This window comes from Scyliorhinus canicula, chromosome 15 (genome assembly GCF_902713615.1).
Source record: "Scyliorhinus canicula chromosome 15, sScyCan1.1, whole genome shotgun sequence".
NCBI lineage: Eukaryota > Metazoa > Chordata > Chondrichthyes > Carcharhiniformes > Scyliorhinidae > Scyliorhinus > Scyliorhinus canicula.
This window is the reverse complement of record NC_052160.1, coordinates 72,149,279-72,173,213: the sequence shown is the minus strand read 5'-3', so window position 1 is coordinate 72,173,213 and position 23,935 is coordinate 72,149,279. Positions and strand designations below refer to the sequence as shown.

General features: G+C 43.1%; 1 protein-coding gene across 3 annotated transcripts in view; it reads right to left on the bottom strand.

Moving 5' to 3' along the window:
* Positions 1-11,440: 11,440 nt before the first annotated feature.
* Positions 11,441-23,935, bottom strand: part of LOC119978939 (forkhead box protein J1-B-like) — an 89,931-nt gene continuing 77,436 nt past the window's right edge. For all 3 annotated transcript variants that reach the window (XM_038820883.1, XM_038820882.1, XM_038820881.1), the window contains exon 3: positions 11,441-13,716. In XM_038820883.1, coding sequence (XP_038676811.1) covers positions 12,913-13,716 — 804 coding nt within the window. In that variant the 3' untranslated portion in view covers positions 11,441-12,912. The remainder of the gene's footprint in view (positions 13,717-23,935) is intronic.

Here is a 23,935-nt window from a genome sequence, read left to right as displayed (position 1 = left end):
CCCGCCTGAAACATCTAAATCCTGGAACGTTCAGCTGCCAAGCCTGCCTTCCCTCAACCGGGGCTCTGTAATGGCAACAACATCTTAGTTCCAAGTATTAATCCAAGCTCTAAGTTCATCTGCCTTACCCGTTATACTTCTTGCATTAAAACATATGCACTTCAGGCCACCAGTCCCACTGTTTTCAGCAACATCTCCCTGTCTGCTCTTCCTCAGAGCCATAGTGGCCCTATTCCCTAGTTCACCCTCAATGCTTTCTCTTTCTGACCTATTGCTCCGGTACCCACCCCCCTGCCATACTAGTTTAAACCCTCCAGTGTGACCCTAGCAAACCTCGCGGCCAGGATATTTATGCCTCTCCAGTTTAGATGCAACCCGTACTTCTTATACAGGTCACACCTGCCCCGGAAGAGCTCCCAGTGGTCCAGATAACGGAAACCCTCCCTCCTACATCCCCCTCAGGGCAGCACGGTAGCATAGTGGGTACCACAATTGCTATACAGCTCCAGGGTCCAAGGTTCGATTCCCGGCTTGGGTCACTTTCTGTGCGGAGTCTGCACGTTCTCCCAGTGTGTGCGCCGGTTTCCTCCGGGTGCTCCGTTTCTTCCCACAGTCCAAAGATGTGCAGGTTAAATGGATTGGCCACGCTAAATTGCCCTTAGTGTCCAAAATTGCCCTCAGTGTTGGGTGGGGTTACTGGGTTATGGGGATAGGATGGAGGTGTGGGCTTGGGTAGGGTGCTCTTTCCAAGAGCCGGTGCAGACTCGATGGGCCGAATGGCCTCCTTCTGCACTGTAAATTCCATGATTCTATGATTCTACACCAGCTGTTTAGCCACATGTTTAGCTGCTCTATCTTCCTATTTCTAGCCTCACTGGCACGTGGCACAGGGAGTAATCACGAGATTACAACCCTAGAGGTCCTGTCTTTTAACTTACAGCCTAGCTCCCTGAACTTCTGCTGCAGGACCTCATGCCCCTTCCTGCCTATGCCATTAGTACCAATATATACAATGACCTCTGCCTGTTTGCCCTCCCCCTTCAGGATGCCCGCTACTCGTTCTGAGACATCCTGGACCCTGGCACCAGGGAGGCAACATACCATCCTGGAGTCTTTCTCACGTCCACAGAAGCGCCTATCTGTGCCCCTGACTATAGAGTCCCCTATGACTATTGCTCTTCTGCGCTTTGACCCTCCCTGCTGAACATCAGAGCCAGTCATGGTGCCACTGCTCTGGCTGCTGCTGTTTTCCTACCTGCAGCTGTATCAAATGTGGTATACCTGTTCGAGAGGAGGACAACCACAGGGAATTCCTGCACTGACTGCCTGCCCCTTCTGGTGGTCACCCATCTCTCTGCCTGCACCTTGGGTGTGACCACATCTCTATAACTCCTATCTATGATGCTTTCCGCCACCTGCATGCTCCTAAGTGCATCCAATTGCTGCTCCAACTGAACCACGCGGTCTGCGAGGAGCTGCCATTGGTTACACTTGCTGCAGATGTAGTCGACCGGAACGCTGGAAGCGCCACAGATCTGCCACATCTCACAGTTGGAGCACTGCACCCCGCTAAGTGACATTTAAGTACTAATTAATTAATTTAAAATAAACACTTGTAATATTGTTAGATTGAGTTACAATTAACTATATCGTCCTAACGCTAGATGACTTTTACTGTAAAATCAAATGCTAAATATCGTTCACTGGTCTCAGGTTTAGTTACTCCATTATCTAGTTAATCAATTAGATGTTTTTTGCAATATTATTTTTTTTTTTCAAATTTAACAGATTCCCAACCAGCCAATCAGGTCACAGCTTTACTGTGATGTCACTTACAGTTTTCCCTCCACACACAATTTGAAAAGGAAATAAGAATGACTTACCTTCCCAGGATGCGCTCTGGTTCTCTCCCTGCAGATTAACAGTTACAAGCCAGAAGAAAGGAAACAAAATGGTGGGGAAAAAGCACCTTCTCCCACTCCGTGCCAAATTACCTCACTGCACCAAATTACCAAGTTCCCATTCCCACTCTGGATATGTCTCACTCACTCAGAATGTGTCTCCTTCGCAAGCCTCACGCTCATATCTCATACAAAGTGGCAGTTATTCAACTCTGACAAGAATATAACCCAAACACATTGCAACACACTCACTGATACATTGTCCCCTCTTTTTCAGGACAAGGTGGTGTTTAGCTGGAGGCAGAAACAGCCACAAACTGCCAGGGTTCAGGCATGGCTGCATGAGCTCCTCCCAATGGTGGAAATGGGGCAGGGGTCAACTGGAGGGGATGTCACCGAAGTTACCATCAATGGCATTGCTGAAGCCATCAAAGGATGATATTCTGTTCTTGCCTAACACACCTTCTCAAATCCCAGTTCACCCACATCCTACCATCTGTGATCATATTCAATCTACAAATGGCATAGCCATGAACCTCTTGCTTCACCCTAACCCCACTGTCTCTCACCCCAAACCTCCTTTTGTACATTTATACTTTCAGCATCCACCCTATAAAGTCCCCTCAGGATATTATATGGGTCAATACGATCACCTCTCATTTATATAAACTCCAATAGATACAGGCCCAAACTTGTCCAACCTTTCCCCATTGGATACACTTTCCATCCCAGGTATCAGTTGAACTCTGAACAGCTTCCAAATAATAAGACCAAAACTGTACACAGTACATCAGAGGTGGCCTCACCAACACGCTGTACAACTGGAGTGAAACTTCCCTATTTCCATTTTCCATTTCCCTTACAATAAAAAGCAGCATTCAAATTGCCTTCTTAATCACATGCTATATCTACATACTGACTTTTGTTATTTATGTACCAGGACACCCAGATCCCTCTATACCTCAGAGTTCTGCAATCTCTCTATTTAAATAATTTGCTGCTTTACTATTCTTCCTGTCAAAGTCGACAAGTTCACATTTTCCCACATTACATACCATCTGCCAAATCTTTGCCACTGACTTAACTTGTCTCTGTCCCTTTGCGGACTCCTTATGTCCTCTTCACAACATACGACATAGAACCATAGAATTCCTAAAGCACAGAACAAGGCCATTCAGCCCAGGCAGTCTGCACCTACCCTTTGAAACAGCACCCTACCTTAGACAACACCCATACCCTGTCTCCATAACTCCACCTACCCGGCACATCTTTGGACTGTGGGAGGAAACCAGAGCACCCAGAGGAAACCCACGCAGACATGGGGGAAAATTGCAAATTCCACACAGACAGTCACCCAAGTTCGGAATTGAACCTGGGTCGCTGGCGCTGTGAGGCAGCGGTGCTAACCACTGTGCCACCATCCTCAACTTATCTTTCTGTCTTCAGAAAATTTAGCAATCATACACTCAATCCTGTCATCCAAGTAATTGGTATGAATTGTAAGTAGTTGAGAAGGCATACGGCATGCTTACCATCATCGGCCGGGACATTGAATACAAGAGTTGACAGGGCATTTTATAGTTGTATAAAACTTTAGTTAGCTCACATTTGGAATACTGGATGCAGTTCTGGTCGCCACACTACCAGAAGGACATTGATGCTTTGGAGAGAGTGCAAAGAAGGTTTACAGGATGTTGCCTAGTCGCGAGGGTGTTAGCTAAAAGGAGAGATTGAATAAACTTGGATTTTTTTTCGTTGGAAGGACGGAGGCTGATGGGTAATCTGATTGAGGTCTACAAAATTATGAGAGGTATAGACAGGATGAATAGTGAGAAGCTTTATCCCAGGGTGGAAGACTCAATTACAAGGGGCACAGGTGCAAGGTGAGAGGGGGGAAGGTTTAAGGGAGATTTTCAGGGAAAGATTTTCACCGATGATGGGTGCCTGGAATACCTCGTCAGTGGAGGTGGTGGAGGCAGGCATGATAGCAACGTTTAAGATGTATCCTGATAGACACATGAACGGGAGGGGAATGAAGGCAATAAGTAGTAGGTCTAAATAAGGAATCAGGATTGGCACAGACTTGGTGAGGCGAAGAGCCTGTTCCTGTACTGCAATATCTTTTGTTCTTTGAGTCTCCAGCACTGATGGCTATCGCACTCCACTCTTCTCATCTGGCAATGCAAAAATGACCCACTCATGTCTACTCTCTGTTTCCTGTTAGCTAACCAATCTTCTATCTGCTCACATATCACCGCCTACACCGTGAGCTCTTATTTTACGTAGTTACCTTTGATGTGGAACATTGATGTGGGGTCAGATTTGCTCAGTGGTTTATGCTGTAAGGCAGAAAGGTACAGGGCTGGACTTCGATACACCAGTCATAAACCAGAATAACTGAGTGGGAGAGCTGGGATTGACAATCTCCGTGCTGCCTGTCCCCACCTCTTTCAGCCATAAGGAGCATAAAGAGCATCAGATTCCAGAAGCAGAAGTTTCATTCCTGGGTCCCAATCCCGTTGGCATGAAATGCAGATTGGGAGCTCACAAATGCCAGGGATATTTTGGAGGAACCGGCCAAATAAATGGCTGCATTTTGGAGCCCCACCCCATTAAGAAAGATTGGGCCTTGGGCAACACGGTGGCACACTGGTCCCGGGTCACTGTCCATGTGGAGTTTGCACATTCTCCCCATGTCTGCGTGGGTCTCACCTCCACAACGTGAAGATGTTCAGAGTAGGTGGATTGGCCACGTTAAATTATCCCTTGATTGGAAAAAAATGAATTGGGCCGACTTTAAATTTTTTTAAAAGAAAGAAAGATTGGGCCAATAGGAGGCCATCCAAGACAGAAAACTTGGCAACCCTTTTACCAGGTGAATGCTGTTGACATGAGTAGGGATGCACAAGGGCACCTCCATTCCCAGTCATCAACCCCCAAAAACAAATGGAAACTATGAGGCAGGGCTGAATAGATTGTGGAAAGGAGGGAGAAATCCCCTCCCCCAACCCAGCAATGGAAACTGCTCCGGTTGTGGCCAATTATTAACACAATGTCCCATTGAGCAGAGTCTACAGCTCTGGTGGTGGCCAGGCCTGCTGCTGAGAGGCTACCACTATTTCACACAATATACCAGCTGGAAAATCCAGAGCTCAAGAGGCTTAATGTGTAGCCACAGTGTGGGCGGTTAACTCATTCTTAGCGTCACTCTATAGCCTGTGATGAATGTAAGAATTTCAGATGTATTGTAGTATAGGTATTATTATTATTCTGAATGGAAGGCTGTGACCAGTGGTGTTCGGCCTGGATCAGTGCTGGGACCTTTGTTGTTCATGGTATATAGAAATGATTTGGAGGAAAATGATTAGTAAGTTTGCGGAAGATACAAGGATGTTGGAGCTGCTGGCAGTGAAGAGGATTGTCAGAGGATACAGATCGGTTTGAGACTTGGGCAGAGAAATGGCAGATGGAGTTTAATCCGGATAAATGTGAGGTAATGTATTTTGGAACAAGAGGTGGGAATTATACAGTAAATGGCAGAACCCTTAAGAGTATTGACAGGCAGAGATATCTAGGCATACAGGTCCACAGATCATTGAAAGTGGCAATGCAGGTTATTAATGCAGTCAAAAGGGTATATTCATGCTTGCCTTCATTGGCCGGGGCATTGAGCATAAAAATTGGCAGGTCACGCAACAGCTGTATAGAACCTTGGTAAGGCCACATTTGGAATATTGTGTACAACTCCGGTTGCCATACTACCAGAAGGATGTGGACACTTTTGAGACAGTACAGAAGGGGTTTAGCAGGATATTGCCTCGTCTGGGAGGTATTAGCTATGAGGTTGGATAAACACGGATTGTTTTCACAGGAACGATGGAGGTTGAGAGGCGACCTGTTGGAGGTTTACAAAATTATGAGTGGCGTGGACAGAGTGGAGTCCAATGCTTTTTCCCAGGGTGGACAAGTCAATTACTTGGGGACATAGGTTTCAGGTGCAAGGGGAAAGTTTAGTGGAGATGTGCGAGGCAAGTTTTTTTAGACAGAGGGTAGTGGGTGCCTGGAACGCACTGCCAGGGGATGTGCTGGAAGCAGATAAGGTAGTGGCGTTTAAGACAAATACATGGAAAGGATGGTAAGAGGGATACAATTTTAGTTTAGACAGGCATCATGATTGGTGCAGGCTTGGAGGGCCAAAGGGCCTGTTCCTTTGCCGAAACGTTCTTTGTTCTTCTTTGTATTTGGTGCAGTAAGGATTAAAAGCCTGAGTTAGAGTGTGTTTGACTGCTGCAGTCATGGTTTAAAAGAACTTCTAGTTTGAAAGGCTAGTATACTTTGGGAGCCAGGGATGCAATTTCACCATCGTAGAAGTCTTGGGCTTTGTTTTGTTTTGTTTTGTTTTGATTAAGGGTATTCCCTGTGGAGTTCATTAGATTTCAACTTGGAAAGATGGTGTTGTTGCTTGGTGGAGCCAAGGCATCATGCATCTCTACAGAAAGCAGCTCAGTCCTGAACTGAATGAAGCTGTGACCAGAGGTCAAACAGCTTTGCTCTCGCTGCAGTTCAGTTAAAAGAGCTTAACAGTCTTTAAAGCAATGCAGATTTGTCTGAGAAAAAGGGGGGCCGAAACAAGCTGGGAAACATCTTCTGAAGACATACAGCCAGAGTTACTGCATGCCTCAGACAGGAATCAGGTATTTTCTTTAAAGCAGTGTCAAAAGATCTTTATTTCTCAAAGAACATCTCTTTAAGGCAAATACTCATGGTTTAATGGTATAAGAGTGGACTGAGAGTTGAAATGGTTTTTGTTGTTGTTTGAGTGGGAATAAAGATAGCAATTAAGGATTATTGTGTCACTGTATTGCTTAGCATTGTTTAAGGGGTAACTAATTTTAAGCTATTTTTTGTGTGTGATGTTAAAGATATTTTAATACTGTGTTAGTAATAGGGTGTTTTAATATACCATAACACCATTTCTTTGTGAAATCACTCCTGGAGAGAATCTGACAAAATTAAAATAAAATATTGAGGTTTCTGTCCAGTATCCTAACCACTGTTGGGGTCTGGTCTGGGATTGCAATAAGAGTCCAATGAAAGTAGGAACAGGGCACAACGCTGTCCATCCATTAGGGAAGGGTAACAACTTGCAAATGTTATAACTGTAAACACATAGAAATAAAGGAAAACAGGAATTATATCCACTTCAGTCATATAAAGTGGCTTCAAAGTTAAACATTGACCTTGTCCAACCAAAATGTTCCTCAATTCTGTCCAACAAAGACTTGAGTAGTTCACATAGAAAAACTTGTGAAGGGAACTATATCCAAGTCCAACTATTAGGATATTATGACACCCCACCCACCTCCCTCCACATTCGCTCTTCTCCGCCCCCCCCCCCCCCCCATCATGTAATTGTGCAATTACCATCAATTCAGGGGCTAAATGCAGTGTGTGGATGAAATGGCTGAGGGCAATTAAACTGGAGGAGGAAGTTCTATGAACACCTCGATTCTCAATGATATAGGATGTCAGTACAAAAAAAAACAAAGCTTAAGCGTTTTCGATGGTTTTCAGCCAGAAGCGCCAAGTGGATGATCCATCTCAGTCTCCTCTAGAGATCCCCAGAATCACAGATGTCAGTCTTCAGCCAATTCAGCCATACAGCATCATGAAACAGCTGAGCCCGGTCGATATTGCAAAGGCCGTGGGTTCGGACAACAGCCCAGCTAAAGTACAGAAGATTGTAAATTCCTGTGATGTAAGAGACCCGGGGGTTTAATTTTAACCCCAGTAACAGGTAAGGGCTTGAACTGGATAAAATCAAATTACTGTGGATGCTGGAATCTGAAACCAAAAGAGAAAAAGCTGGAAAATCTCAGCAGGTCTGGCAGCATCTGTAAGGAGAGAAAAGAGCAAATGTTTCAAGTCTAGATGACCCTTTGTCAACGCTCTGACAAAGGGTCATCTGGACTCGAAACATTAGCTCTTTTCTCTCCCTACAGATGCTGCCAGACCTGCTGAGATTTTCCAGCATTTTCTGAAGGGTTTGAACTGGATGGGAAGCAAAAATTCTTCGAAGTTTCACACTGAGTCCTACCAACTCTTAACTTTAAGACCGGTCAGGGGCAGATAACCAATCCGCTCCCAGCAGGCTGGTTGAGAAATTAAATTCTCTAAATTCCATTTTTCGGGTTTTATTTTTTGGAATTAATGTCAGCCAGGCCTCCTGAAACTCATCCAAGTAGAGGACAAGGAACATTGGATTATGAGATGAGTGTATTTAGGTCTGTGGACCGGGATGGGCAGGAATGTTTTCTCCATGTGTGACAATCTAACATCTGCATCCTCAACCATGATGTCCAACACCCCATTGCACTAGACCGAATAAACAATGGGGATCATAGGATCTACAGTGCAAAAGGAGGCCATTTGGCCCATGGAAAGAGCACCCCACCAAGCCCACACCTCCACCCTATCCCTGTTAAGCAGTAACCCCACCTTTTATGGACACTAAGGGCAATTTAGCATGGCCAGTCCACCTAACCTGCACATCTTTGGACTGTGGGAGGAAAACGGAGCACCCGGAGGAAACCCACGCACACACGGGGAGGACGTGCAGACTCCGAACAGACAGTGACCCAGCCGGGAATCGAACCTGGGATCCTGGAGCTGTGAACCAGCTGTGCTGACCACTGTGCTACCGTGCTGCCCCATGGTATATGGGGGTCCCTCTCTCATCTCACTTTTGGGTGCAAGCAATGCTGCTAAACTTTGACAAATACCTAAGGCAAATCTAAAATTTTGAACAGCAGGGGTTTAGGAGAGAGCTGAAGTTATTGTAGAAGTTAGTGAAATATATTAAGATAATAAGTTCACCGTCCTTTTCTTTTTGGTTATTACAGCCTACCAAACTAACCCGCTCCTCCCGGATTAATTAAATCATTAACTGAGCAATGCATAAAATTAATAAAAGACCAAGATCTGCCCTTAAAAAGCTGTCTAACAAAATTCTATTTGTTCTTCTAATGGATTAGATTTGCTCCAATGACTACAGTTTCTAACTGATTGCTTCCATATTTAAATTTCATTACCATCCCCTAATTTAATTCAATGTAGTTTCCATTCAACCTAATAATTAGAGAATAGATTAATTTTAATATCTAAAAGAATGACTTTATTTGAGGAAGGATCAGACTTTTTGTTTACTTAACTGCGTTTTCACCAGACAAGTTATGGGCTAATTTGAATGCAATTAATGAGGAAGTGAAAATGGATAGTATATCTGTAATTTAATACATATACATAGACACTTGGAAGGCTCGTCACTTTATTTGGTAAAATAGAGTCCAATTAACTTGTTGCAAATTTAGAAATGGTCTATTGAAAATAATACAGTAGTGTGCCTGAGGTAATGTTTTGAGTTCAGATTTTTTTTAATATTCTGCTAATAGCTTTAGGCCATCATTGTCTTTATTGCAAGTACATATCAGTCCCAACCTAGGACATTTTATCCAATAAAAGAATATAATTGTGCAAGGAGAGTACATAACAATGCAGGTATTTAATGTTTGACTACCTCTAAAATTGGAGGAAAAATGATAAGACTTGCTCCCCAAGCGACTCCGTGGAAAATGTCACATCTTGAAGACCGTCTCCAATTTGCTCCCATGGTGAACTATACAGAGCAAGAAAGTCCCGAGTTTGATCTCCTGCCTCCGGTGAGTTAACCCATTTCACAAAAAATTATGTTCCCTTTGTGCTCAAAATTCTTTCTTCCCTGATTAATTCAAAGTTCCCCCTTCAAAGAGGAATGTAACCCATATTTTTGTGCAACTCACTCACTCTGACTTCTTTAGTAAAGGACTGAGACTATACAATTCATGCAGTCTCCCTAAGATGCTTTGAATGTTTTGCTTTAAAGAGATCAAAGTCTGTATTTAAATAACTGGGCTAATACTCCTAAGTCATTTTTTATTAAGAGTCTCAAACCCGTACTTCATGCAATTTTCAAGGGAAAAGTCAAATACATCGCAGTGTTCACAGTCAGTGCAAGAAATCACAGTGGTTGCACTATTTGAGCCGGTACATCATATAGCAGTAGTAACCTCTATCCTAATGTTATCCTTGCCAATATATTCTGCGTTTAACTTTCAGAAGAATTGCTGATTTTTTTCAGTGCTGGGCTAAAATCTGTGTGCCATTGCTGAGGAAGTTGAGTTAAAGTAACAACATTTCGAAGAATCCCAGCACTCCTGGACTTAGCGTGAGATATGATACATTGGATCTGAAAAGAGCATTTTCTCAAAGTCTATTCAAATGGCTAGCTGTTAAACACTGACAATGCCACCTAATGAGAATTGTAACCAAGGTCCAGCTCAAAATCATCTCGCCATCATGTAGGATTGTGCAAATCTGAGTAATCACACATGGTAGCAGACCTCATTTAAAAGGAGACAACCCAAGATATTTGCTGGAGTCTAAGATACACAGCAAATATAGTTGACCTTTCCCACATCCATTTGGCTTTCTCATGGCTATATACAGTTCCAAATATCATTGTTCCAAATCACACTCATATCCTTTCTGTTTGACATAGTACTTCATTGTGATGATCAAACCTATCACACAAAAGGGCAGCACGGTGGCCTAGTGGTTAGCACAACCGTCTCACGGCGCTGAGGTCCCAGGTTCGAACCCGGCTCTGGGTCACTGTCCGTGTGGAGTTTGCACATTCACAGAACACAGAACACAGAACACAGTACAGCACAGAACAGGCCCTTCGGCCCTCAATGTTGTGCCGAGCCATGATCACCCTACTCAAACCCACGCATCCACCCTATACCCGTAACCCAACAACCCCCCCTTAGCCTTACTTTTATTAGGACACTACGGGCAATTTAGCATGGCCAATCCACCTAACCCGCACATCTTTGGACTGTGGGAGGAAACCGGAGCACCCGGAGGAAACCCACGCACACAGTGGGAGGACGTGCAGACTCCACACAGACAGTGACCCAGCCGGGAATCGAACCTGGGACCCTGGAGCTGTGAAGCATTTATGCTAACCACCATGCTACCCTGCTGCCCCCATGCTACACTTCTCCCCGTGTCTGCGTGGGTTTCGCCCCCACAACCCAAAAATGTGCAGAGTAGGTGGATTGGCCACGCTAAATTGCCCCTTAATTGGAAAAAATAATTGGGTAATCTAAATTTTTTTTAAAAAACCTATCGCACAAACACTAACAACTCTAGGTAAAATAACCATCACATGAGATCATTCGGAGAGTATTTCGGTGGGGAATTCTAGTGCTATGATGGATTCAGACCTGGATCAATCACGCTAATCCACATCAAACAATTTCAAGTTTCCATCCCACACTTTTGGTTTATATTATATAATCTATCTATTATTATGGCTTATCTATCTTCTCTAATTTTTTTATCAGATGTTCTTCGTGATGCTGATATTCCAAAATAGCATTTGTTTCCAACCAGGAAAATGAAGGACAATAGTTGTTAAAATAAAACTCCAGAATATGTGCTTTAAACCCCACAATTTTTATTGCAGTGAGGCAAATAGCATTTAACCAGAATAGAAAATGGGAGATTGCACAACATGGGTGATTTGCTCCATTGGTCAGTTAACAGAATGACCCCAAGCAAACACACGTTTCTTCTTACAAAACAAGCATCTAACAGTGACTACTTATCCATTCAGCTCAAAGATTGATGAGTTTTTCTCTAGTCTGCATTCACGAGTTAGAGAGATTGGCAAAGTTACACAGTTCAGTGGACATTGTTCACTTCATCTTCGGAATTACATAGCAGCTCTTTGCAAAGGATGAAAACCCTTCATAGCTTCATTGCAAAGGCAGCAGTTCCAGCACAATGAGGAAAGGAGTTCTGCATAGAATCAAGATGACTTGATTACAGTTTATTTTGTTGCTGTAAAGATCCATGCTAATGGAGACAGCCCAAGATGCTTGCTTCACTGTAAGATATGTAGCAAGCACAATTGCCCTTTTTGGTGCCCAATCATTTGGGCTTTGAGTATGTCATGATTAAGGGCAGTTCCAAAAAATATTTGTATCAAATCTTACCCACGTCCCTTCTGTTTGAGAATTTAACTCGGGTTAGTCACCAAATCAATTCCACAAAACTACACTTTTAAAACTAATACATCGGAGTAAAATAAGTACTTTATGGAAAAATATATGGTCAAAACTGTGCCTTACATCCTGTAAAGAGTGTTGATTCTATGAAGCCATTGAACCAAGGCCTAACATTCATTCAATAGCCAAGTCAAGAAAAAGCGGGAAATTAACTTGAAATGACCTCTAGTTTAGCCCTGTTTTTCCAATTCAAGTTCATATGGCAAAACACTGCAACTGCAAGTGAATAGAAATGGAAATCAATTTTACACAAGTTGGGATTAGTCATTTTTAGGAGTAAAGTTTTTAAGTGCAATATACTTCAATGTACAATTTTTGGATCAACTAGCTCTTACGAACAATTCCAGTTAAGAATTAGCTAGCTCCTAATCGACAGTATTCAAATAATGCCATCATAGTTCTGCTTGCTGTACACTTGCTTGACTTGACTATTGGCTTAATATTTTCACCTCAGCAACATGGTCTTCCAAAGTGTCAAGTGCAATTGAGCAATTTTCGGTTTTGAACAAAGAAAGAATCTGAAATGGCAAATAGCTTTTGACGATACATCCCTTCGAAATATTGCAGCATTGTGCACCTCTAGTGGTACAATCTGTTGTATAATCAAATGGTATGATCTTAAACTATTAAGAATTTCAGACTGTTTACTTTTAACCATGACAGAAATCTCTTAAATGGTATTCCAGTGTAAAAATTATAAACAATAAAAAATAACAAATGGGTCATTCTTCAACAGTTATAAAGGAACTTCATGTAAGCTATACATTTCCAATAATCAAGAGCATTAATGCTAATGTAGCAAATGGTTCAAGATTGATCATTTGGGGAACATAGTCTTGTCACAGAAAGGTGTCTCCTCTTTCCCACTGATGCAGTTCATTGAAGAATCCTTCATAGAAGTTGAAGCCTTGATCTATATCCAATGGGGTCACTTGGAACTCTTCCTTCATCTCCTCCCATGGATGCCTTTGAGCATCTGAGAAGAAAGTAAAATCTTCAAACTGGGAAGTCTGGCTAGTAGTTTCTGCAAGAACCTGATCCATTCCCATGGAGCACCATTTAGACTGTGGGCTAATGTGCCTTCCTTGGACAGTAAGATCCAGCTCTGTACCCAGTGAGTTCAATGCTGCATTGATGTCTAGGTCCTCAAAATTGCTCCCGTTTGCATTGAACACGTCATCAAAGACGGAGGCCCAGTCAAAGTCTCCCTTGAGCGATTCAGATTCTCGATCATCGTGAGCCAGTAGTGGAGACTTGGAAGTCCTGGCCATCTTCATTGTTCGCTTTGGCAAGGCTTGCTTGCGTTTGCTTGCAGTTCGTTGGTTGTCCGAGGAGTTGAAAATGTGATTACCATGAGAATTTTCCATGTACCGCATAGGTGTATGTCCAGGCCCAGAGTAAGAGAGAAAAGAGGGAGTTGATGGATTTAATGAGACTTCAGATGTAGACACAGATGGTAGTTTGCTTTGTTTCAGGGTGCTGAAATGAGTTGCAGGCATCCGTCTCCTTTTGAACACCCCATTAACAAACATATCAGCATACTGTGGATCGATCTGCCAAAAACCTCCTTTACCAGGTTCATCCTTCTGTCTTGGCACTTTCATGAAGCACTTATTTAAAGAAAGGTTGTGACGAATTGAATTCTGTAAATAAGATGGAAAAAATAAGTTACTCAAATAACAATCATCTATACCATAGTATTAAATCAATTATTGTTACTTAAAAAGGCCTATAAAAAAAGTTGTACCAAAGGTACATCAATGTAATAATAATACACGCTTATTGCCACAAGTAGGCTTCAATGAAGTTACTGTGAAAAGCCCCTAGTCGCCACATTCCGGCGCCTGTTCAGGGAGGCGGGTACAGGAATTGAACCCGTGCTGCTGGCCTTGTTCTGTATTACTAGCCAGCTGTTTAGCCCACTGTGCTAACAAACTACTTCTTTACAATAATACTTTAACCCTAGGTTTGCAGGAATAATCTAGTCTTCAATATTAAATTCAGCTGTGGTGTTGGAGAAAGGAGGTGGGGGAAGTTTGGGGGTTTTTGTTGTATTATTTTTGTTATGTTGTATATTTAAAATGTTAAAAATGTAATAAAAAATTTTTTTAAAAAGTATTTAGATCATTGAACCATTGAAATTGAAAGCCACTCATAGAAATATAGAAAATAGGAGCAGATTGAGGCCATTCGGCCCTTCGAACCAGCTCCACCATTCATTATGATTATGGATGATCATCCAACTCAATAACCTGTTCCTTCTTTTCCCCCTTTGCCCCAAGTGCTGTATATAACTCCTTCTTGAAAAATACAATGTATGGCCTCAATTATATTCTGTGGTAGAAAAGTCCACAGAGTCACCACTCTCTAGGTGAATAAATTTCTCCTCATCTCAGTCCTAAATGGTCTACCCCATATCCTTAGACTGTGACCCTTGGTTTGGGACACCCTCACTATCGGGAACATTCCTGCACTACTCTGTCTAGTCCTGTTAGAATTTTATAGGTTTCTATGAGATCCCCCCTCATTCTTTTAAACTCCAGCGAATATAATCCTAACCGATTCAATCTCTCCTCATATGTCAATCTCGTCATCCCCAGGCATCAATTCTTTGCTGCACTCCTTCCATACTCGTTATTTCTTAGCTAAAGCAATCCAAAATTAATCGTACTATTCTGTTCTCTTACAACATTGTTTTTTTCTTCCTTTCCTTCAAGTATTTATTTATTTTTCCCTCAAAAGAGGCAACTGTTCCTAGGTGAAATATTCCCTGTGGTAAAGCACGCGATTCTCCCAGCTTAGGAGTTTCTCAATTGCACTATTAAAACTATTTCAAAACATTCTGAAACCACCCCAGTCATTTCTGCTCGAGCAGTGGCCCTCTATAACTCTATGACTCTCACAAAAGGGCTGCACGGTAGCATTGTGGGCAGCACGGTAGCATTGTGGATAGCGCAATTGCTTCACAGCTCCAGGGTCCCAGGTTCGATTCCGGCTTGGGTCACTGTCTGTGTGGAGTCTGCACATCCTCCCCGTGTGTGCGTGGGTTTCCTCCGGGAGCTCCGGTTTCCTCCCACAGTCCAAAGATGTGCAGGTTAGGTGGATTGGCCATGATAAATTGCCCTTAGTGTCCAAAATTGCCCTTGGTGTTGGGTGGGGGTACTGGGTTATGGGGATAGGGTGGAGGTGTTAAACTTGGGTAGGGTGCTCTTTCCAAGAGCCGGTGCAGACTCGCTGGGCCGAATGGCCTCCTTCTGCACTGTAAATTCTATGATAATATCAACGCTTTCTTTCCACTCTTGGAGTCACCCTGGCTAATCGCTCTCTATGACTTCGATCTTCTTTCTACAATGGGAACCCCAAAACAGCATGAACTTCTTTCTCTGTAGACTAACCAACATTCTGTATAAATTGATATTGTATCTTCACTTCTGTACTTTATGTTCTTGTTTGTGAAACCAAAATTCTACAAATAGTTCTGTTATTATTCCCAACACTTAATCCCTTAGATTTCTCTGCAGATCTCTAGCCTTCCCAGCTCTTCCATTAGATGGAAGCTTCAATTTGTTACTTTTTCTTTAAAATGCACTATTGCCTAATTATACATATTGCAGCTAACACCTGCCTGTCCATTCTGCTAACATGTGCACAACACATACATGGCACGCACAAACACACGACACAGACACACCACAGACATGGCACTCACACTGACACACACACACAAAGACACACAGACATGGCACTCACACTGACACACACACACAAACACACACAGACATATAAACATTCACACACACACACAGATACTCACATCTCCAAGCAACCCTTTTACTCACAATCTTTTTCACCATCATAATTGTTTCATACTTTGTACTAGCGGCAAATCTCTTAAACATCTTTAGTGTTGTAATGATCTAATTACAATATTTTTGAATCTTCCCACTATCAAGAATACCCTATTCATTTTGGAGGTAAATGATACATAATTTGCATAACTTCAACAAAATTAATTTCAATGTTATTGTTTAAAGAATAAATATAACCTATTGGGAATGCTCTGGAAGTGAATACAAGGTTCTGTTTGGAACAATCACACTACCATCTATTCAGCTCAGTCTTAGCATACTTGCCTCGGAGTTAGAAGATAGTGGTTTCAGGCCACACCCGAGTATTTGAGTTCAAATTTCAGGTTAAGTATTTCAGAGCTGGAGTGAGAGGGAGTATTGTACTGTTTAATGTGTTGGCTTTCAGACGGTGTGAATGGAGAGATCTTGTAGGGTTCCAGAGCTTAAGGAGGTTATAGAGAGGAGCGCTGATGAAGGGATTTGTAAACAAAAAGAATATGTAAAAATGAAGATGTTGCCAGACCACGTGCCAATACAGTTGTGTGGGTACGGAGAGTGTTGAATGAAAGAACTTGGTGCACGTTCGTGATCAGCATCACTTTGAGGTACTGTATGATCTAAATATATTGAAATTTCAATCATTATAATCTTACTAACACCGATGCAACATCAGAATAATAAGTCTGTTGTGTGTCAGGATTGTTGAAGAATTTGCAAACATTATTTAGCCTGCCATATAGAACAGTACAGCACAGAACAGGCCCTTCGGCCCTCAATGTTGTGCCGAGCCATGATCACCCTACTCAAACCCACGTATCCACCCTATACCCGTAACCCAACAACCCCCCCCTTAACCTTACTTTTATTAGGACACTACGGGCAATTTAGCATGGCCAATCCACCTAACCCGCACATCTTTGGACTGTGGGAGGAAACCGGAGCACCCGGAGGAAACCCACGCACACAGGGGGAGGACGTGCAGACTCCACACAGACAGTGACCCAGCCAGGAATCGAACCTGGGACCCTGGAGCTGTGAAGCATTTATGCTAACCACCATGCTACCCTGCTGCCCCAAAATATCTTTTATGGATGTAACTGTTCTGCTACAGGTAATGTCTGTTGTCTCGGTTGCCATCTTTAAGAAACCGTTGGCTCGACACCACTCAAAGTAAACTTCAGCACATGCTAAGTTGACATCCAAATTCTGCTAATATTTTGATATCAATAACAGGTCATTTATTTTTGTCAAAATTTACTGTTTAGGAATTTTGCTTTCCAGTTTTACAATTATCGAGCTTTGAGAACCCAGCTTCAAATTGGTTTCCTGTTGTGCCTCGCAAATGAAACCAGTCTGAAGTCAGATGTCTTACATTGACGTGAAACTACAGATTCTGTGTCAATGCAATGACGAAGACATATTGAGCGCAAAATATGCTTCCAAACTGCACGCCAATTCTTGGCGCTTTCTGCCAAAATCCAAAATAATCCCAACCTTGTATGCAACCTAAATCGCTTCTCATTCTAAGTAATCTTCTCCAGATACTTTCCATCAGAACACAGCTAGGGTGGAACAGTGGTTAGCACTGCTGCTTCAACACACAAATTGATCTCAAACACCGAGGAGACATGGACAAGACCCTTAATCAGAGAGTTAGAGTTTTACAGCACAGAACGAGGCCCTTCAGCCCATCGTGTCTGTGCCAGCCATTAAACACCTGTGCCGGCTCCCGTCAGGAGAGGTACGTCTGGTGCAGATTTATTTTAGACAGTGGGCTCCCACCATGCAGATGAATCCAGATCTGTCTGAAATAGGCTATTATCCGAATACTGGGAATTATTGTTCATGTTGTGTGGGAGAGACTGAGCCGGAACAATTGAAAAGCTCCAGATAAGAACCTGGAGAGGCAAAAAAGATCTCCCTGGGGAACTGGGAAGAAGCAGCAATGGATAACAATGGGTGAGGACAGTGTTCTGTTGCAATCAAAGAACAATTTGAGCTTGCAGTGAATCCAGTTTATTAATTAATCCGATCTTTACTTTAACTGGGCAGGCCATTGCATAATTTTATGGCAGAAGTGGATAGATTCTCGGCTAACAAGGGAGTCAAAGGTTATTGAGGGAAGGCGAATGTGGGGTTGAGGTTACAATCAGATCAGCCATGATCTTATTTAATTGCAGAGCAGGCTCGAGGGACCAAATGGTCTACTCCTGCTCCTATTTTGCAAGTTTTATATATCTACTTCTAACTACTAAAGACCTGGACAATACCTAGGCTTGGGCTGACAAGTGGCAAGTAACAATCGCAGCACACAAGTGTCAGGCATGTGGAAATGAAAGTTAGTCTCAGTAATGGCGACCTTGAGACCATTGTTGGTAGAAACCCCTCTGCTTCACCAATGTCCTTTTAGGAAAGGAAATCTGCCATCCTCTTCTGGTCTGGCCGACACGTGACTCCATACCCACAGCAATGCAGTTGACTCTTAACTGCCCTCTGAAATGGTGTGGCAAGCCACTCAGTTCAAGGGCAATTCAGATGGACAACAAATGCTGGCCTTGCCAGCGACGCCCACATCCCAAAGAATTTAAATGAAAACCGACAATGATTATTACTTATTTTTGTGCAATCGTTTATGTTTTGCATCTTAGTTACCAACATGAGGCTAGTGACCGAAGTATTGAAAAACACTTGCATCAAACTACTACGGCAAAAATGGAACAAAGTTAAATAAATGGCTGTTATGACTGAACTGAATGTGCTCCTCTCAGCACACGAGACATTAGTGGCACATTGTAGCCTGATTTTTAAGTCAGATAAGGTGAGGCCAGGGGGTGAAGGTCTGAAAGCTTTGTACATTACAATTTCTAAGCCTCATTTCAGCCAGTTAAACCTTAATCCTATAAAACGAGCATAAAAGGAGGTCATAGCCACTGTCTGTCAGGAATGGCCCTCAACCATCAGCCAAATGCTGGGTTGGGGGGAGGTGGTAGGAGGGGTGGGGAGATGGGATGGCCGTTGCAAATGCCTGAGGTGTGGGATTTCTGAGGCCCCCAGATTTCCTTTCCTGGCCTGAAAAAATTCGATCCTATTTTCTCTCTCCCCCCCCCCCCACCCTTCACGCCCTCCGAGAAATGTGTTAAAAATTAAATTTTAACTTAATTTTTAAATCTTCTTCTAGGCCTGCTATTCCTTTGCGCTTGGAGCTGCTGATAAGGTTGGAAGCAAGAACCAATGGGGTTGCCAAAAGTTAAAACAGAGTCAGGTCCAAATTAAATAATTGGTTGCCAACGTTTGAATTCTATCATTCTGGTGCAAATTCACAATACACCTGTTAAAATGTACATGGCACAAGTATAACGAGCATCGGGCAGTAGATAACTGTACGAATTTTATTCTCCTTCACTCTAGTTCAGCACAAGGGTGGCGTTGGCAGGGGAGGGGCTTTAAATGGGGGCTCATTTTTCAATGAACATATAGAACACTGTAACAGCATTGCTGCAAGAGGTGGCTGGATATAGCACTTGGGAGAATGGGATCAAAGGCTATGGGGAGAAAGCAGGATTAGGCTATTGAGTTGGATGATCAGCCATGATCGTGATGAATGGCAAAAATCGAAGGGCCAAAAGGCCTCCTCCTGCTCCTATCTTCTATGTATCTATGTATGCTAACAACAACTCTTTAGTTTGAACTAAAATGCTGCTGTGGATTAAGATTTTCCATTCTGTATAACACTTTACGTGCAACATTTCTAGGCTGGAGAGTCTGACCTTTGCTAACCCTCCCTCCCTATCTCAATTCTCTTGACACTAGGGATCAGCTTTATGATCCTTTCCTGCACCACTCTCGGGGAGGACGAGGAGGGCTGGTGGTAGGATTCTTCAGCGACTTTACGCTGACCACAGCACAATGCAACAACAACTTACATTTATACAGCACCTTAAACATAGCAAAGCACTTAAAAAACTCAATGCCAATCAACAATTTTGAAGCCAAGCTACAGAAGATGATATTGGGACAAGGGGCCGGCTATATCTTTCCTGTAATATATAATTATTTTTCATGAAGGAAGATCAGACTGATCAGAGTAACAAGAAATTGTTTAACCCCATCAGCAAAAGGATGCATTCCCACTGATGATACAATACTGGAGTGTTGCTATGGCTCATTCTGACAGGGTTATGGTCCACCAGGATGAACCTATTTATGGATGAGAAGCAGCGAGGTGGATTCCTGAAGATGGTGAGCAGAGCTACCTGGAAAGCTTGTCTACGCACAACTCACGACAGAAGAGAATCTTGACAGAGATATTTAAGAATTTGAAGTGTGTGGAGAGAATGTATCCAGGAAATTCAATTATATTTCTCGACAGCTGTTCTGAGGGTATCTTGTTTGCCACATGTGTTCACTCTATATAAGCCCCTGAACCTGTAGGAGCCCAGCCACCGTTCTCATCCTGGCTAGCCTCATCAATAACAGTATGGATAAATGTTACAAGGACGGTACGATGGCGCAGAGGTTAGCATTGCTATCTCCCGGCACCAAGGACCCTGGTTCGATTCTGACCCCGGGTCACTGTCCGCCTGGAGTTTGCACATTTTCCCAGTATCTGTGTGGGTCTCACATCCATAACCCAAAGATGTGCAGGGTAGGTAGATTGGTCATGCTAAATTGCCCATTTTAAAAAAAAATGGACATGAGAGCCAGTCCTGACATCCGTCCCCTGGAAGAAGCACTTGCTTCTGCGTTACTAGTTAAAGAGGAGAGTAACACAATAGTAAGGAAGGATATTAGCCTGGACAATGCAGAATCTGTAAGGCTGGAACTGCGGAACACCAAAGGGCAAAAAACATTAGGGGGAGTTGTGTACAGACCACCAAACAGTAGATGTGAGGTTGGGGATGGCATCAAACAGGAAATTAGAGATGCATGCAGTAAGGGTACAGAAGCTATTATGGGTGACTTCAATCTGCATTTTGATTAGGCTAATCAAACTGGTAGCAATGCGATGGAGGAGGATTTCCTGGAATGTATAAGGGATGATTTTCTTGACCAATATGTCGAGGAACCAACTAGAAAGCAAACCACCCTAGACTGTGTATTGTGCAATGAGAGAGGATTAATTAGCAAAGTCGTGGTGCGAGATCCTTTAGGGAAGAGTGACCGTAATATAGTAGAATTATTCATTAAGTTGGAGAGTGACACAGTTAAGCTTGGGTGTGTCTGTGTTTTTGGTTTTCTTTTAGTGTTGAAGCTGAAGCTAGCCAAAGAAGGTGTAATTTTGATCTCTCTGTCATCTAAAGACTATCGCTTTATCATTTGGTGAATTCAGAGTAATAACTGTTCTCAGTAGAGAATTTAAACCTGATGTGCTTCTGTAAAAAGGATTTTTGTGTTATGGATGTTAAAAGGAAAGTTTAAGGATTAATTAGAGTGTTGTATTCTTTGGGGGTTGTATTTGAATTGATGGTTGCTAAGATGTTCACTGTTTGTTTTAAAAAGGTTAACTGAGTTCATAGAATAAACATTGTTTTGCTTTAAAAATTACTTTTCCATTTCTGCTGCACCACTCCTGTAGAGTGGGCCGTGTACTCCCCATACCACAATCTAGTAAAGGTCGTGGGTCAGGTGATCTCTATGATACACTTTGGGGTTCTCTAAACCCTGGGCCATAACATGTGGGTGTCATGGTGGAACAGTCACTGAAGGTTGGCATGCAGGTACAGCAGGTGGTGAGGAAAGCTAATGGCATGTTGGCCTTCATTGCGAGGGGATTTGAGTATAGGAGTAGGGATGTCTTGCTGCAGTTATACAGGGCCTTGGTGAGGCCACACCTTGAGTATTGTGTGCAGTTTTGGTCTCCGAGTTTGAGGAAGGACATTCTTGCTATTGAGGGTGTCCAGCGAAGGTTCACAGACTAATTCTCGGGATGGCAGCACTGACATATGAAGAAAGACTGGATCGACTGGGATTGTACTCACTGGAGTTTAGAACAATGAAACGGGGCCCCATAGAAATATATAAAATCCTGATGGGACTGGACAGGCTAGATGTGGGAAGAATGTTCCCGATGTTGAGGACGCCAAGAACTAGGGTTCACAGCCTAAGAATAAGGGCAAACCATTCAGGACTGAGATCAGGAAGAACGTCTCTCAGAGAGTTGTGAACTTGTGGAATTCTCTAGCACAGAAAGCTGTTGGGGCCAGTTTGTTGGATACAGTCAAGAGGGAGCTGGATGTGGTCCCTGTGGCTAAAGGGATCCAGGGGTATGGGGAGAAAGCAGGAGTGGGATACTGAATTTGCATGATCAGCCATGATCATATTGAGTGGTGGTACAGGCTCGAAGGGCCGAATGACATACTCCTGCACCTATTTTCTGTGTTTTTATGTTTACAGGCAGCAGATTGAGTGACTGGACAAATGTCTCCAACAAATACTGGGAAGGAGACGGAGATGAAGAATTTAAGGGCCTTGCCACCACTGGTAATGAGGACTCATCTATTGTACAAAAAGGTCTTCTTCCTGGAGGTTTTATATGTCAGCAACCACAAGAAACCTGGAGGTTCCGGAGACACTGGTGCTCAGTCATGTCCAGAAAACTAATCCTCTACGTGCAAACCCTGACTTGGGGCCATCTCCTCCTGCGAGCTGGAGTTCTGTGTTTGTCGTCTGGAAGGGAAGGATTCGGATGGTGGTCCTGATCCTGCCTCTATGCTTCTTTCTTGTCAGGGGTCCACGGTAGAGCTGCATAAGCAACTCCCATGCTGCTGAGAAGGCCAACCGCTCGGAAGTGAAGATCAAAGGCAGAAAACTCCAAGCTAGCAGAACTCGTCTCCAAAACAGCGAGAGCACACATTCATACCAGGTCCTGTGAGCAAAGTCCTCTCACTAAAATAAGGAAGGAACTGTCATGTCGCAAAATTTAACAATTGCTCAGCCCCATTAAATCTCACGGTCCTCTCAACTCATCTTACCTGGCAAGTTCCAGGAAAGCTAGGAAACCATGTTAAAGGTAGATCTAGCCCCCGCATGGAACATAATATTCTTTATTGTCACAAGTAGGCTTACATTAACACTGCAATGAAGTTACTCAAGCAATAGACAGGAGTGAGTTATTCATATTTTTGGTTATCAGGTATTCAGGAATACTAGAGAAGGAAACAGAGGAGGAATTGTGGCAATATCGATCAAGGATGTTACAGTTCCAAATGAAAGGGTTTACTTGATCATCCTAGGACTAAATCTATTGACTCGAAGAAGCTGTTGTATATTGTTGTGACTTTTTTTTACAGAACTCCAAACAGGAGAAGGCTAAAGATGAGCAAACCTGTCAGCAAATTTTAAAGGGCAGTAACGAAATTGGAGCAATGATACTAGGCAACTTTAATTATCTTACAAGAGACTGGGGAGAAATATAGAGCTAGAGCTAAAGATAGCAAAGAAGAGGAACTTCTGATATATGAATGTGATACGTGTTATTGATCTATATATTGCCAATCCAACAAGGTGGGGGGGGGGGGGGGGGGGCAGTGTTGGATCTGGTTCTCGGAAATAGTGTGGGATGGCACGGTGGTTAGAACTGCTGCCTCAACGCCGGGGTCGTGGTTTCAATTCTGACTTTGGATCACTGTCTGTGGTGGAGTTTGCACGTTCTCCTCGTGTCTGCGTGGGTTTCGTCTGGGTGCTCCAGTTTTCTCCCACAGTCCAAAGATGTGCAGGTGAGGTAGATTGGCCATGCTAAATTGCCCCTTTAGTGTTCAAATGGTTAGGTGGGGTTATGGGTTGGGACTGTGAAGTGGGGCTAGGTAGGGTGCTCTTTCAGAGGGTCGGTGCAGACTCTATGGGCTAAATGGCCTCCTTCTGCACTGTAGGGATTCTATGGTATTCGAAGTGGTGAGTATTACAGGAGAAGATCATCTCGCGAACACCATCAGTGATCGCAGCATAACGTGGTTTGATATAATTAGGGAAACAGATCAGAATATATCGATGGTAAAAATGCTGACCTGATGAAGAA